Source organism: Leuciscus leuciscus (genome assembly GCF_965113295.1).
Source record: "Leuciscus leuciscus genome assembly, chromosome: 4".
Taxonomy (NCBI): Eukaryota; Metazoa; Chordata; class Actinopteri; order Cypriniformes; family Leuciscidae; genus Leuciscus; species Leuciscus leuciscus.
This window is the reverse complement of record NC_138728.1, coordinates 8,100,788-8,117,268: the sequence shown is the minus strand read 5'-3', so window position 1 is coordinate 8,117,268 and position 16,481 is coordinate 8,100,788. Positions and strand designations below refer to the sequence as shown.

The following is a 16,481-nucleotide window of genomic DNA, read 5'->3' as shown; positions in this document are numbered from 1 at the left end:
TCCAAACACACACTTGACACATTTCTCCTGACTGCGGTTTTCAGCTCATTAGTCAGGATAGAGCAAAATCGTCTTACTTTAACACCATAAGCAGCCCAGAAAACTCTGTGGCAAGAGTGACCTGCTACAAACGCCAGGATCAGCGTTCAAAACTCCATAAGAACAGAAACTGATCTAATGAGTGTGTGTGTGAAGAAAAAAAATCTTTTCTTCTCTTGTTGAGGCAATAACAGACAATATTGAAGATCTTTTCCAGTGTTTTACCTGTTACCATTCAGGAAGGTCAGCTTATAAAGCAGGGTACCATCACGTTGACGGCTGGTTCAGTGGGTTCACTTTTAGGTTGCCAAATATTATATTGCACAAAAAAATCAAAACTTTGTAAGCAAGTTAAGCTTAAGCTTTAGCTTTGTTAAAGTCAGCATTAAATGTAAGTTGCGATAGTCTTTTCTTCCCTACTGTGATGTATGTCCAAGTGAAACGGATTCTCGAATAAGAAAAATGTAGGACGGGACTTGATTCTGTCCATGGGGAATTGATTGGATGGTTGTGGTTTGCTATTGGTCGATCTCATGTGAGTGACAGGTTGCCTCGCCCTCACGCCAGTAAACGCGTCATAAGAGAAGAGATGGGCACATGAATAAATAAAATAACAATCAACATTGCAATCTTCCAGGATACAGTAAGAATTGTACATTTTGATATATAGTGACTTTAAGATTTTTTTCCTCTGTGTGTATTTGGGTGTGTAATAGGACAGCTCTTTATACACAACACTTTTTAAATCAAACATCACAGATCTTACACTACATGCCACATTTTGGTGTAAAAGCACATGCACAATCATATACAAGTAGTTTTACAACTTCAATTCATTCTGTGAGAGCTAGAAATAACAGCATTTACTGGTACAGTCTTTGACACTGCCATAAACCCTAATAGACGCAAACGCCCATGTGCAACTTGAGACAAAAGATGCATGTGAGTCAAATAAAGCATTTCAGTAATTGTTTAAATGGGCTGAAAACATGCGGAGAGCAGGTCAAGTTTCACTGAATGGTGTTTGCTGGGGGCCTCAAAGTGGCAAAACTCCCAGACCAAATGCATTCTGGTTATAAAGTGAGTCGAGTGTTGGCAGCTGAAGCCAATCTAGAAAAACCTTATTGCACCTCTACAATAAGGAAAACAGCTGCTGGATGCCTGGATGGAAACCAATGATTAGGAAAGTAAATAAACATTTTGTTTGCATTATTAGTTTAGCTTGCTAAGACAAGCATCACTGTTACTATTCCTCATGATTATGGATTTAAATAAGCCCTTAATACTAAATATAAACTTCACAAAGTAACTCAACCCTTGCTGTTTTTGCCACTGATATGAACAATAAATAACACTCTTTTTTTGTTTTTCATATGACAAAATAGGTAGGAAAAAGTTTCATAGAGGACTAGAGATGCAAGTTGTATATAATTGAGCAACCACATAGCAACACATAATAAACAGCTTACAAATGCCATGGCATCATCTTAGTGACTTTTGCACAGAGAAAAACCATGAAAAACAAACAAAAGTCTACTTTTTAAAAGAAAGATCCTGTAAACTGGCCTCTGGATAAGTGGACATGATATGGATTCTGTCGTGTAACTCTTCTGTCACAGTTGAACATGCGCATGCACATACAAACATTGAATGGTTCATCTACAGCTGCGTTTGGTCTTTCAAACTACAGGAACTAATTATTGTTGCATTTGTATGTGATGTCTTGAAATAGCCCAAAGATGATGCATCCCTCCATTAACAAGGACGTAGATGTTTCCTCCTCTCCTCCCTTCTTCTCTCCTCTTTTCAGATAGTGCGCGCTCTTTTCGGAAGCCATGATTGATGCCTCTGACCTCGTGACCCGGAGTACGTATGACTGATCTCTATGCCAGCCAACCACAAAGCCTGACGGCATTGATTTCCCCTTCTGATCCCTCCCTTTTGTCTGCTGGGATTATTCCCATGGCAACGCTGGTGGTCCGTAAGGTAACGTTCTCAGAGCCGAGAGTAATAGACCCTCGCCAAGCCCTGGGGGTAAACTTATTCCACTTCACCCAGACATAGCTTTAAGGGAAAACTAATAGCAAAGTTTAGTTTCCTTGCCAGACGTCTCTTAAGGTTTGCAGAGTTTACTCAGCGAAGAAACAGAGCCAGAAAGAAGAAAAAAGCGAGAAAATAAACTGAAGAATTAGAGGGAGAATTCCCAGATTGGGACATTTTGCTCCATTATCTGATTATCAGCAGAATAAGGGATAGTTCACCAAAACAATTTCTGACTTGTTCTCTGTCATCGTTTACTCGACTTCATGTCTTTGAATATGATTTTCTTTCTTGTGTGGAAGAAACAGAATTAGGACAAGTCACTTTTTGTGAGGAACATATTGAAAAGTTTTTATTTACTCTCAAATCCTATCTATTTTTCCGTATATGGAAATATGTCGATGCTATCCTATGTTATCTTACAACATGGTGCACATGAAAGTCATGTGGAGTACTTTTAATGGCCATTCAAAACCTCATTTACTTTTACTCCACAGAAAAAGGTGATCTGAATATTCTGCAAAACATCTACTTTTGTGTTCCACAGAAGGGAAGAAACTCATATGGGAACAATATGAGGGTGAGTCAACGATTACCGAATTTATTTTTGGAAGAACTAACCCTTTAAAGTAACTCTGGTTCCACTGTGAAAAGAAAAAGAAAAAGAGTTTTACTCTTATAGTAAACTTTAAGAAAAAATCCAGATAACAATGGAAAAGGTACTAGGGATTTTCTGTAACCCTAAAACACAATACAATGCATAATTTAAAACACAGGGAAAACACCTGTGAATAAGCAAGATGGAATATTCCAGCTCAGTAAATTTGACCCTTTTTTACAGATAGTGTAAATAAACTAAGTGACATTAGCTCCTATTCATAATTACTATAATAGCATATAAATAATGCTTAAATAACACTGGCTTTTGTATCCATGCCAGAGGCGTCTATTTACGTCAAAGTTGGGTCAGGCAGCAAAACCTAAACAGAAGTTAGTGCACCTATAAGGCCTTCTTAATCGGTCATGTTGATTACTAGCGACTGAGACTAGCATGAGACAAATCTTGTCCAAAGAACTGAAATCCAGACATCTTTACTTCCTTTCCACCCTCATTTCTCTCTTCCTCTCCTCCTCATCCTCCCCTTCCTGTCTCAAATCTTCCCCCTATGCCCGTGATCTTTCAGAGGGGTCTGCGCTTTGTGAGTTATAGCCCGAGGCGGGTGTGATGTTGTCGCCACTAATCTCCTGTGAATGAGGCTGTCCGTCTGTGTGCGTGTTGAACTTGTGTGCCGCTAACTCAACGGGGCCTTTGTGGCTAACCGTTCCTTGACAGCGCTGAAGTACCGTTCCTAATCACAGTAATGCAGACATACGAGTCTGCTAGTGCGCACACACACGGATCTGCTTTAAGAGCGTAGAGAGTGCTAAGCACTTGACACCTGTAACGGATGTTGCTTGTCAAGGTTTTTCCATGCAGGAAAAAGCTTATGCTATAGAGCAGACATACAGTTTCCACCTTATTTTGCAAAGCTATTTTCTGTTAATGTGTGAGACTTACGGTTCATTAGCTCCTGTAGGTAAATAACCTGTAGAAGAATAACAAAGTGCTGTAAACGGTAAAACTATTTGCGCTAAACAGTGTGTTTATGATTATTGCGTTGTTGTTGCTTTTGCCTCTTTATGATGACTCGCTGAATTTTGTCCTAATTTGTAAGTCGCTTTGGACAAAGGCGTCTGCTAAATGACTAAATGTAAATGTAAATTATGATAATGCAATTAAAATAATATGATGACAAAAAAGGTTTGCAATATAAACAGCTAAACTGGAAACAAATTAAAAAAGAAAACACATTTACTAAGTATATGAAGTTAGAACTGCCACGATACTAACAATTGAATCCCCAAATTAAAAGGAAAATAAGAAATTATATTTTGCATGGATTTTTTTTAAAACTTACTTTACATCCTTTGTATGCATTTATTTTCATGACAATTATGCAATTTATATTTAGTGTAATGATTATTCTCATTACTGCAATACGTTAATGCAAATAATCCTGGCCAGACACAATTATTTGATTTGAGTTTTTAGTTTAAAGCAGCATAAATCGAAAGCAGTACAACAAATGCTGTCATGGTGAATAAATACTTCACAAATGTATCTTTATGTACATTTTGGGATGAAATTTTCTTAATTGTCATTAAAATAATGTCACAATACAAATAATTAAATAAATACAATTATTATTATTATTATTATAAATATATATTAAAATGTTTAATATTAAAATGTATAATTTCCTAAATGTTTTCTTTCGATTTTGGGGTGAAATATGAATTCAGTGTAAATTAAGGACAGTATAACAAACTAACTAACTTGAATAATAAATAAATAAATATATATTAATAATTTATATAATTATAAACTATTTAAAACTTAGTTATGTCAGTCTGATTAATCGTGATTAATCGCATCTAACTTTAAAAGTTTTTGTTTACACAATATATGTATATGTACATATACTCTCTCTCTCTCTATCTATACAGACATCCACAGACATACAGTACGCCTTTATATAATATATGTAGAAATATAATAATATATACACACCTTATACAAACACAAACTTTAATGTTAGATGCGATTAATCGACTTGACAGCACTAATAAAACTATAATTTATTTTCCCCCCCGATTTTGGGGTGACTTTCTATAGGCTTTCTATAATGCATGAGCAAAAGCGTAATCAAACTTCCCTCTCTAGGCTACTTCTGTTTGCTATCATCCTAATCAAACCGCCACGCACACCCTGCATCTTCACACACATAAACATGCTTGTGTGTTCACAACAGGCAGCTGACTTCTCCCGTCACCCAGGGCTGCTGTTAACAGCACGAGTTCACACGTTCAGTGTGTGAAGCTGTTGGTATCACGCAGAGGGCATTAGGTCGGACAGAACACACATCCTGCCAGCTGTGTCAGATGCTTCCTGTTTGTCTCTCTCAGCAGATGAAGAGCGACCAATCTGTTCATCACACATGCTAAGAAAAAAATAAAATAAAAATGTATATATTTTTTTATAATATTACAAATATATAATGTAAGTATATTGCTATGTGAGCAATAAACTATTAATGTGTTTCTCAAAAGTTAATTTTCTAAATAAGATATTTCAGTTTGTCCCTCTAGTGAGCTGAGTGTCTATGAGTAGCTATAGCAACAGGCTACTAGGGCTTTTGTTTACCTTAGCAACCACAGAGTCACTGGAGAGTGAGGGTGATTAGCTTGCTAGCAGCAGCAGCTTTCTAACAAGCAAAATAAATACAGATCGCTCAAGTATTAATTGCAATTCTTTTGTAAACATACATTTGTCAGTGAATAGAGATGGACTCCGATTCTTTGCATTACTCTTTGGATTTTACTGCTGGTAATGGTTTGACTCTGAGCAGTGAGCAGAGAGCTGCTCTTCAAACCTCTCTGGTCATACTGAAGAGAAATTACAAATTCAGCCGGGTTTTATTTTGGGGAAAGATTTTGGGGATAAAATGTGACTATTTTATTGCTCAAGGAGTTGAAGAGGATGAAATGAAGAAAAATAAGTCTTTGTACAGGTAGGAAATCATGCTTATTCTTTATATAACTGCTTGTTATTAACTCATTGTGATTGTGTATATTGGCTTAATGCAGGGCTGTAACCACCATAGACATTTAGGGGAATAAGTCCCCCCCCCAATAATAAGAAATGGCCAAATTGCAATTTGCATTTTCAACATTTTAGACATACGGATATTCTTATTTGTTTTCTTTATACCATGAATTCTCCTTTAATACTTTAATTACTTAATATTTAAAACTTTGGCCCCTTCCAATGTTCAAGACATGGTTACGGCCTTGGCTAAATCAATGTGTCTCAACAAAGTTTGACACATAAAACTTGATATTACAATTTCAATTCAGTTCAATAGGTTTTATAACTCAATTCATTTTGCAGATGTGATCTTATAGTGGCCATTTAAATGAAAGTTCCAAAAACGGGCAATAAAATATTTTATATTATTTTAGTTTCATAGTTTTTTTGGTCAGTTATATTCAATACCAGTATTTCTTTAATCTTGTTAGTGAGTTCTTTCTGAAATAATTTTTGATTCTATCTATCTTTTTTAATCATTAAACAGTTTAAACTGCTTAGATTGGCACCTGCTGCCACAAGCCACTGAGTCCATGACTGCAGACGTGGCATTAGCAGCACAGGGGCGATTCACGGGCGACCCGTCCCATGAGTACGAGCACACAGAGACATCCACTGAGGGAGAGGGGGACGAAGCCACGGAGGTAGAGGTCACGGTGAGAAGAGGGACCATTGGGATACATGACACAGATGGGGCTATAATAAGCATGAGGAAACCGGAAAATAGATTCAACAAAATTAATAAAAGCCCATCTTGGTTTATTTGGTGTATCGCCACTTCATGATTGTGGCATGTTTGTGTCTTTATAAAATGCAGATCTTGCTTCGCTGACCAAACTTTAATTTTTAGAAATCAAAGTGTCTAAACATTTCGAGGAAAAGTGGAAGCTTCAACTAAACACACATGCACGCACACACAAAGCATGATGAACGTTGTGTTTATGTGGATGTAGTAATGTTTGGATGTAAAACAACTGTTATTATTTATTCGGTTTTCTGTTTATTCGTGGTTTATAATGTAGTAAACATGGTAGATGGCAGGCGGCTTGTTAAATGTTTAATGAGCGATTAACATTGCTCCCTTTCTGCAGGTGAAAGTGAATGAGGCGAGTCGATTGGCCACGACCGTGTCAAACATCGATAAAGATGTGTCTGTAGTGCCACGTGGTGCATTTACAAAGAGTCCCAGTGGCAAAGTGCAGATAAATCGAAGCTTTGGAGGTATGCTTACAGCCAAACCCTTAGAAGTGTTTGTATATGCTTTCCACCGGAAATCAGATGCAGCTGTGTGAGAATAAAACTCAAGTGAAATGAAATGTCAGCTCACTTCAGTTCTTTGAAGACACTTTCTTGTAACAGTCTTCAGTTCATCTCTTTATGTTGTCATTTATTTGAATGGTCCGACCCCAGATCAGTTTTAAGTTTTGCACATGATCGCAGGTCTACATCCCACTGAAGCTGCGAAACTTCGCAACTACCTGCACTTTCGCGAGCCGGTTAACCTGAAAAAGAAGTCCATCTTAAAAATGTCTGATCTGAACCCTGCTCTCGACTTCCTAGATCCTTTGAGTGAGGACATTCCCAAAGGTAATTAAAAGGAATGATCTTTCATTACCTTTATGTGTGATGATTTATTCTTGATGCGGTTTTATTTCCAGGCACAATATTTTTTCTGAATGTACTTGTGGAAGTCTCCAGCTCCCACCCTGTAATGAAACGTTGGCACTGAAGTCCGACCCCTCTTTTGCTTTAGATTTTATAATTCAAAGGTGAACAACACCTGTTAACACCACTATACTTTCCCAAAAATTATGCTGACATGCAAATTGCATTTAGGAAGTCTTAATAGTGGTGGGAAATATGAGGATGGTGTAAAAATCCTTCTGCGAAGCATCCCATGATCCCTGTTGCTGGATTTCCCTCAGTTAATGACAGATATGATTTGGCAGCTGCCTAAGGCCGAGCGAAAGCCAAGGAGACATCTGGGGTGTTGTTCGGCAAACTATGATCCCATTGTTCTCTTTTCTTTCTGGGAAGAAGCGTTTGAGGGATTGCCATTTTCTACATCAATGATAAATTTCCTGTCTCATATATCTTGGTGTGTCTTCCTGCAATGTTTGTCATTTGGGAGTGAGCTAACAAAACAATTATTCAGAAAACTATTCGCCTGGCTATTGGTGTTCTCCACAAATTCAAGTCAGACATAAGCTTGCTGAAAGGTATACATCCGGCATGCTTCATGAAGCTTTGCCCCTTGCTTGCTACAGACCACTACTGATTGTTTAACATTGAGTTCCTCAAGGAATATCTGGTTCTGCTGATCCTGAATCTTAACCAGATGGAATCTGATTTGTTTAACATACCGAGCAAACCACTAGAACATCATTGAGCTTTACTGAAAAACATGACTCTGGCATTTATGCCTCATAGAGCCCTCATTGCAAGATTAAGAGTGACCTCCTGCTAAATGTGACCTTAAAGTGTACAGATTGTTGAGGTAGGAGAAGTCTGTGATCACCCATAAAAAGACTACGTTATAGGATAAAGAAGCATTTCCTCACAGGGAATATTGTTATCGGACTCCGATTTAAGAGGCAAATGCTGCTTTGTGACTTCAAACTCTACTGAGAAACAACAGTCACCCTTCTGGAGACATGCCCAGACTTAAAGTGTTAGAAACATCTCAGCTGTTTCATTAAAGGGGGCGATCTGTCCTTTATTTCTCTCTCTAAGGGATGGGCCCTCACCTCAGGCAGCACCCAACTAGGCTAAGTTGATTTGTTTCGTCTTTAAAAACTGAAAAAAGTAGAGTAGGTCTCAGACAGTGGGCATTTATCCGCCCGCCCTGCCTTACAGTTTCCACTTTTTCCACTTGACCAATCAGGTGGAAAAAACCCATATCCCCTCTCAAGAAGTGCCAGAGGTGAACAGGTTCATCTGGACGTCTCAAATAGTGGGTAAAGGAGACTGGGAATGGCAGTGGTATTTACCGCTGCCCTCCTTCGGCTTCACTCAGGTTTCCTTGAATGTGGTTTGGACAAGGAAAAAGTTGGGAGACTTTCCAAGAACTTGGAAAGGCAGAAAATGTTGTGTAACTGTATGGTTTTTAAACAAATATCACTGTAACAGATTAAGGGAAATGGTTTTGTTCAGTGTTGATGGAAGTATCTTGTCTTATCTAATATCTAATTTCTCGGATGAGAAAATCGAATTACTACATATCTTCCTGAAAAGCTTTTCTAATTAACATAATGTCATGGTCGTGTATTTTGAAGAGCTCTCTATAGAACTGCAGTCTGTTAAATATTTGGACTCATAATAAGGCAAAGAGTCACAATGTACATTTTGTAGACTTTTGAGTGTTTTAGGTTAACCATTGTTAGCATTTAATGTTCAGAGCTGCAGTTCAAACACAGACTTCATTGGCATGGAGCTTTGCGGTACTGGGCGCGGGCCAATGTCGGCAGCTGGATGCAGGGGCCACCCAGACAGAAAGACCCCAGAACGCCTCTTCTTTATACACTGCTGTGATAATAGTTATCTATAACTGAGCCAACTCTCTGTCACACGACTTTCTTCTCCAGATTTTACTCTGCTGCTGTCACACTATCAGAGTCTGGACTCTGTCAATGGTTGTTATGTTTAATGGTTTAAAATTCAGGTTCAGTTTATGCAAAATGCTTTTTGCTCTTTGATCTTGCACAGTAGGATAATTCTAATGTTTTTCTTGTCATTTTGCTTACTGTGTGTGTTCTTCATGCAGGGTCATGGAGCCTGCAGCTTGAGCGGGGCGGCACTGTGTGTGTATTACGCAGTTTGCTCTGGCTGGGTCTCACCTTCTTCCATGTTCCCCAGACCCCTCAGCATGGGTACATCTACATGGGAAATGGACTTATAAACCTGGACCTGCCCTTCATGTTATAGCAGCCAAACTGACCTCAGAAGCACAATCTCCTTGTTTTTGGTGCCACATTTTAAAGACATCACAAGTTCTTGTGTAATCAACTCTGTGGCCTGACAATCACTGTAATTTTCTTTCTGTCAAGAAAACATAAACACGTCAACATGTTTGGAAAGTTGAAGTTGCGTTGGTGTTTCAACCCTTAAAGCAGACACGAAAGTGTACCTTGTTTTCTCTCTGGCACAAACACATGCACACTCAGAAACAGCTGCTATTGAGGTAAACAACCATTTTATTTGCACATCTGCCTTTCCAAATCAGACAGTGGAACGGTAACCAAAATCAGAGGGATGAACAAAGATCTTTGAGTCTTGATGTTTCAGTGCACTCTGGTTCATCAATTAACAGTCTCTTTGTGGCTGAGGCAATGAACAACATGAAAAGGTGCAAATTCTTTGCCATAGATCCTCTCTGTCCCATATAGGAAGTCACTGTTTCGATTGGGTAAACAGCTCTGTTTATCAGTGCTTTATGTACAGTGGTTTGGGGCTGTATCTGACGTTGTTTTTCAGGGCAGGATGTCCGACACTCATTCTCTTTTTACACCACTTCAGCCCTGTCTTTAAGATGGGCTCCACAGACTTCACAGAGTAACGTGTCAGATACCTGCAAAAGACCGTAAGAGACAGTTAGATTTGTGGGATGCACCCAATATAAAAAATGGCACAAGCAAATATGGCTCATCAAATGTGTGACATTATAAAGTGCTGTTGTGGCATCTGAGGTGATCGTACCGGTTGAGAGGTGGGTTGGGTTTAGGTTTTGGCACATGGCCTTCAGGTAAGCGGGGTCTATGATCTGGTAGGAGACCTAGAAAAAAAATTAGAAGTAGTTGACTTATCGTAACTATTAATATGTACATCAAAACAGATAAGGGTAGTTGATGCTTAAATCAAGATGTTTTTAAATTTGGGCTAAATGTTTATATTAATGTACAAGGGAAAGTGTATATCTTATGTCCTTGAACTGGCTACCATTTTTTTTTTTAAGGTTTAAAACAGTTTTAGATGATGTATTACATCCACTTTATTGAAATTGAAATTGACACTGTTTTCATACAACATAAATAGGGTAACATCAGATTGAGTCTATGATTATAATTCTCTCAAATGAAAGTTCCAACTCACCTGCCCGATGGGCCATCTGTACACAAATTGCTATCTTGTTATGTTCCTGAGCACAGAGGCCTGTAATGCGCCGGGGAAGCATCCCGCCATCTGAGCGAATGAACTGACTGAGTAACAGCACGTCCTGCATCACGTATGAGAATGAGAGAGACAAGTCTTAAAGACAACGAGATACAGATAATGGTTAACAGAACTGTCACATGTTCAAGCACTTACGGTGTAGTTGTACTTGTTCTGTAGGTTCCATCTGTAGATAGGACAGGCAGCTTTGGGATTGGGAGGTGGTGGTCGCTCCGATGTAGGCTCTATAACACCCTCAATCTGAGAAAAGAGTGACAAAATAAGAATTCTATTTTAGTCCTGGTTTCACAGGGAGGGATTAGGATTAAGCCATAGTTCAATTAGGACATTTGATTTGAGTAGCTTTTATAAACGTGTCTTAAAGAAGAAAAAAAAACATTACAGATGTGCATCTTGAGACAAAACAATGGCACTGAAATATTTTAAGAAATGTCAGTGCAAATAGCTTTGAGTTAAAACAGCTCAAACATGCATTTTAGTCTGGGACTAGGCTTAAGCCTTGTGTGTGAAACCAGGGGATAGTAGTTCAAAAGCTAAATTGGGACTAACAATTGCTGGTTCAATCCAAAGAAGAGATGAGACAGAGTTCTATTCTCGAAGCTTGAAGGACAGTCCTTGCAAGTTGCAACTGGAATATTGTTTTGTTTAATGTATGATAAATTGCTTTCTAAAATGTACACTTGGGATGCTACTTACAACTGTTGTTTTGCCCTCCTTGTTCTCCACCACTGTGAAATACAAAATGCACAATCATTTTATAACATCCCATGATGCAGACATTCAGAATTAAACAGAGGTAAACTTCTCGTTTTAATAGCATTGGAGTGCTATTCAAAATGTAGAAACAGCTTTTATTTTGCATTCTTCTAGTTTTTTTTTTTTGGCATACAAATTATGTTAAAAGACAAAAACTGAGTAAAACGTTGGGTTGAAAAATCAACCTCTCAATTTCTTTGTAGTTTTGTACGTATGAATAGTATTATTCTAATAACAACATGCATTCTGGAAAGTCTGTGCAAAACCACCTGACTGACGATACTTATTTGATTAGTTGCTTAAAATTGTGTAGAATGTTAAATATTTCTTATTTCCTTGACGTAATAACATGTCTTTGAAAATGTTCTGTACATTTCAATTTCATATAATTAATTGTTCTATTAAATCCCAGATTTTCAACGTGCGCTCATGCTTTTAAACAGCATTAAATATAATATAATACATAAAAGCTCAATAACAGCTATGACATATAAAGAGGACGATGCTTTTGCAGACGTCCCGAAATCATACTCCAGTAAACTCACCATGTCTTAGTCCGCGACACGGCACACTCCCCAATAAAGAGACCTGTGGTATCCTCTGAAATAAGCCCTTGTTGATGAATTCGCTGTGGACGGACCTCAGCACTGTCCTTGCGGACTGCACAACACAGCGCGCCGCCATTCTTTCTCAGACAGTCACTTCCTGGTTAATTACGCATTTCCGCCTCCTTGTGAAGCGTCACAACGTAACTGGAGCACCAGTGTTGTTTGGCGGTTAATGCAAATTCGTCATCCGAGGAAATAATTCATTAAGTAACGGATTTATGACTGAACGGTTCGTGAGGTGTGAATAACATTAATAAAACCCTGCTCCATTTCACTAGCTTTCGTTTTTAACTTACAGTTTATTTCATTTTACAGGTAGAAAAGGAGTGATAACTTCAGCACACTTCCACTCCATTCTTCGTCAAGTGAAAGTTACAGTCAACGGCTGGGTGGGACTGAGATAATGAGGTAATAAGCACCAAATTGTAAATAATTTCTAAACTACACTTATTAAGATTAATTACGATCTTTTAGGCATTCATTGCAGTTGGTCAAACTGACTGACGATGTATTTTCTGGAAGAACCATCTAGACGTCAGTGAAAGGTAGGTTAATAGTCACTTAAAAAGGTGAGTTGGTGACATGTAAAAACAGACTGTATTTTGTAAGTGTGACATTAACTTACATATTTGCAATTCAAATATATTGTATATTGGCTTAATGGTTACTGAAAAAAAAAAGAAAAACAGCTTAAACAGATTAGCAAAGGTAGATTTAGTAGAGGCACATTCATTGCTTACATTTTTTACATTCACTGTGTTCTGAGCAACAGGTGTGGAGATATGAATTTGTTGACCACAATTACTGATAGCACTCTTATAATTAGTGAGTTATAACCATGTGTAGCCTAGTTTTTGCTTTTGCAACAGTTAAGGACTTTATGCTTATCATGAATGCAGTGAGTGGAGGGAAAATTCTTCTGTAAGAGCTGATTTAGCTATACAGTGACAGACGCTCACCTTAGTTATGTATCTATCTACTGTCTACTAGCACAACATGAAGCAAGACAATTCAAAGAAATGGACCAAAGGCGAAGAATTCACTCGTTTTATCTGACTATGCAAGATATCTTTCCGGAGCATCTTAACATTTGTGCTTTGATTTGTATTCACAATAGAGTATAAAGGCACTTTGTGGTGATGCTGTGCTTTATTCACATACTATCAGTCACTAATCTTGGACTTTTTTTGTTACTGTTACCAAACTGCACCTGCATAACTAGACTTTAGCATACGTCAGTGTCTAAATGAAAGTACTGAAAGTCATTCATGAATTCAAATCAAGTTTTATGTAGTTTGATCTAGACAGTTTGAAGTTTGATTTACAGTAAAGCTTACACTGAAACATCTCCCATAAACTTACCAGAGATTTACAGATGTAAAGTTGTCACTGTTTCTAGTCTAGAACAATCATGGATACTAATACTGGAAACAATTGTGTCACTGAATGTTTTTTGAATTGCTTTTTAATATGAAAACTCTTCATAAATCATATTAATTTGAATCAGACAGAGCAAAAAAGGTAGGACTCAAATTACAGTTTATGTATGAGCCAAGACTTCACTCTGAATTTATGAGGACTTGTGGTCTGGAAATGCTTTTCTTCCAGATGTTTCCAGATTTTCACAGTGTGAAAAATTCATTGAAAAATAACCTCAAACATATCTACAGTGTCTTGATGGGAAATTATATAATAAATAAACATATAATATGTGTTGATCTGAGACGTTTTTTTTAGACATTAAGCCTGAAGTGTTTTGTTTCAAACACTGAAGCAGTTAAACAATGATGTAGACAAGCTGTGAAAATCCCACAGAACTTCAGAAGTTTAGAAAAAAATGACCGAGCTTAACGACACAGGAACATGTCCTGACATTCTCTTACAGTGTTTGAGATGCAGGTGTTTTTCCGTGAGTTTTTGATTGCGATTGTAGAATCTTTGCTGACCCCCTATGTCCCTCATGTAAACAGTCTTTCACAAAACATGCAGATTAGGACACAAAGAGACAGTCATTATGTGATTATGCATGTGGATGGTACATATATTGACATCAAGGAGTTTTCATTTTGTTCAGATTTCTTTTTATTGTAAGCTGAATTGTGTTGGTTGAAAAGGAAAACCTCTAGAAAGAAAAGCCAGTCTTACTGATGGTAGGTGATAAAATGGCTCATAGATTTGGACATCTTGGTGTACTCTCACACAGAAAGGCCTTTTTGTGACTTTGTAAAATTACGTAAAAAGCCTTCCCATTTATCTCTCCTCATTTTTAAGGGAACCGAGAATGCCTGAACACCTCATTCACAGTCCTTGGCAAATATCTCAATAGTACTGATGGAAATGGATGTTAACAAGGTCGTCTCTGTAGGGAACAAGTACATAAATTCACACTGATGGTTATTGGCCTTTACACTGGCGCCCCTTGGATCTGGTGGGCCTTTTGAATTTCTGGCAGCTTCACTAAAATTATTGGTGTGTTGAATAATAGGCTCCTCTTGTACGTTCACACAAAACAGTCGATTAGAGAGCTCTTATGGTGTGGTTGAAGCCATCTGATTGTTATTATGTCTGTCCTTCTTGATTTATAGATGTAGGTGATGTAGTGTATCACTGAAAGAGGGCAAGATGTCTTAAAAATAAAGACTAGACTTTCAGCTTCATGACATCATATCTTGGGAGCAGAATTTGAGGAAAATGGTGGGAAACCTTTTCCATAACCCCCAAATGCTGTTTAATGAGAGGAATCTTTTGAAAACCATTTGTTGCTTACGATAAAAGACTGGAAATAGTGTCTGTTGTTTAATAATACTTAGTATTTTAGTATCTGTAATATACGGGCACTCATGATCCTGTGCTGAGTCCCGATGATATAAGTCTGTAACAGTAATGTAATCAGTATTGCGACATCTGTTAATCTTGGATTTGACCCATAATTAAAGACTAGTAGTCAAAAGTTTGCCTATTTTGGGATCCAGAAAATGACAGGGCTTTCTGATCAGGTTTTGTTTTTGTGTTTTGTGTGTGTGTGTTGGTTGTGTTGCACAAAGCAGGCTTTGTTTCGCCAAACTCATTCCTTTGGTCATTAACACTTCAGTGGTCACATTCCTTGACAAAAGAGCTGTACAAAAATGGCATGTAAAGTGTCTGGGCACCTTCTCATGGGCTTTGATATTCAAATGAAATGTGTAACTCCCTAAATAGCAGCTGAGCTGAGTGTGGAGTGATGGGAAGTAAATCAGATCACTTTCAGAAGATGAAAAGAGTGCTTCTGACGTCCCTACAGACAGAGATGGAGGACAATGGCTCCATGTTGATTCAGTGTCACAGTGAGAAGTTATGGGTGTGCGCAGGAGGTTAGCACCACAGAAACATGTAGGGGGTGACAAGCTTGCCTGCAGGAAGAGCCATGTAGAGGTCACAGACGATATGAGAGTGCTGATGCAGACAGTAACATTGCCTGAGGAATAAGAGCACTGGACAGAAGGAAGTCATCCTTATCCTGTATTGTGTTCATAGATAAGCCATCCACTGAAAGAGTAGCAAAATGAATACCAGGCCTTTGGATTCAACATGTTATTGTCTCGCTGTTCATGGATTGTGCCGTTTTGACTGTTTGAATTCAGTCTAGTAAAAATGTCAGTGCAGAATCAGATTACATAATTGTTCTCATGCAGCTCACTGTCTGACTTTGGTATTTCCCAAATTACCGAAGTTGAAAAGCCCCTGTAATTCAATTAACGCAGAGAGGTTTTGCTGCCTGAATAACCTCACTGCAAAGCTGTTGTAGCATGAGTCAAATAAGACATTTGAAAACAGACCATCATTAGTTCAATTTTCCTTGAATTAGTTGGAAACCGGACCTAAGTGCTCTGCAAACACACACTTTCACTACACTACGGTGCACCATAAACGCACATGAACATGTAAACAACCCCTTCTTACATTCAGCATTACTACACAAACTCAAATAGTGTCTCATCACAGACCTCATTCATCAGAAAAAGCCTTTTCAGACACTTCCCTGCTTGTCTTAGTCCAGATGGAGTGATACATGAATGATGGCATTCACAATATCCACAGTGTGTATTCACGGCCCCCTGTCCGAACAGAAATCTGGGATATATCGCACTGCCAGCAACGTGAAATTTCACCCATCCGCACAGCAACAAATGTGTCTCTTTCAT

General features: G+C 38.1%; 2 protein-coding genes across 2 annotated transcripts; one reads left to right on the top strand and one right to left on the bottom strand.

The window, feature by feature from the left end:
* Positions 1-50: 50 nt before the first annotated feature.
* Positions 51-9,843, top strand: rsph9 (radial spoke head component 9). Its single transcript, XM_082166882.1, has 5 exons — positions 51-5,690; positions 6,255-6,423; positions 6,859-6,988; positions 7,208-7,354; positions 9,531-9,843. Exons 1-5 carry the CDS (start codon positions 5,464-5,466, stop codon positions 9,689-9,691), a joined length of 834 nt encoding a protein of 277 aa, XP_082023008.1. The 5' UTR covers positions 51-5,463; the 3' UTR covers positions 9,692-9,843.
* Positions 9,844-9,942: 99 nt separating this feature from the next.
* On the bottom strand, positions 9,943-12,405 carry mrps18a (mitochondrial ribosomal protein S18A). Its single transcript, XM_082166883.1, has 6 exons — positions 12,238-12,405; positions 11,633-11,664; positions 11,072-11,176; positions 10,856-10,979; positions 10,463-10,538; positions 9,943-10,334 (listed from the first exon to the last, which is right to left on the bottom strand). Exons 1-6 carry the CDS (start codon positions 12,374-12,376, stop codon positions 10,190-10,192), a joined length of 621 nt encoding a protein of 206 aa, XP_082023009.1. The 5' UTR covers positions 12,377-12,405; the 3' UTR covers positions 9,943-10,189.
* Between the last annotated feature and the right edge of the window lie 4,076 nt (positions 12,406-16,481).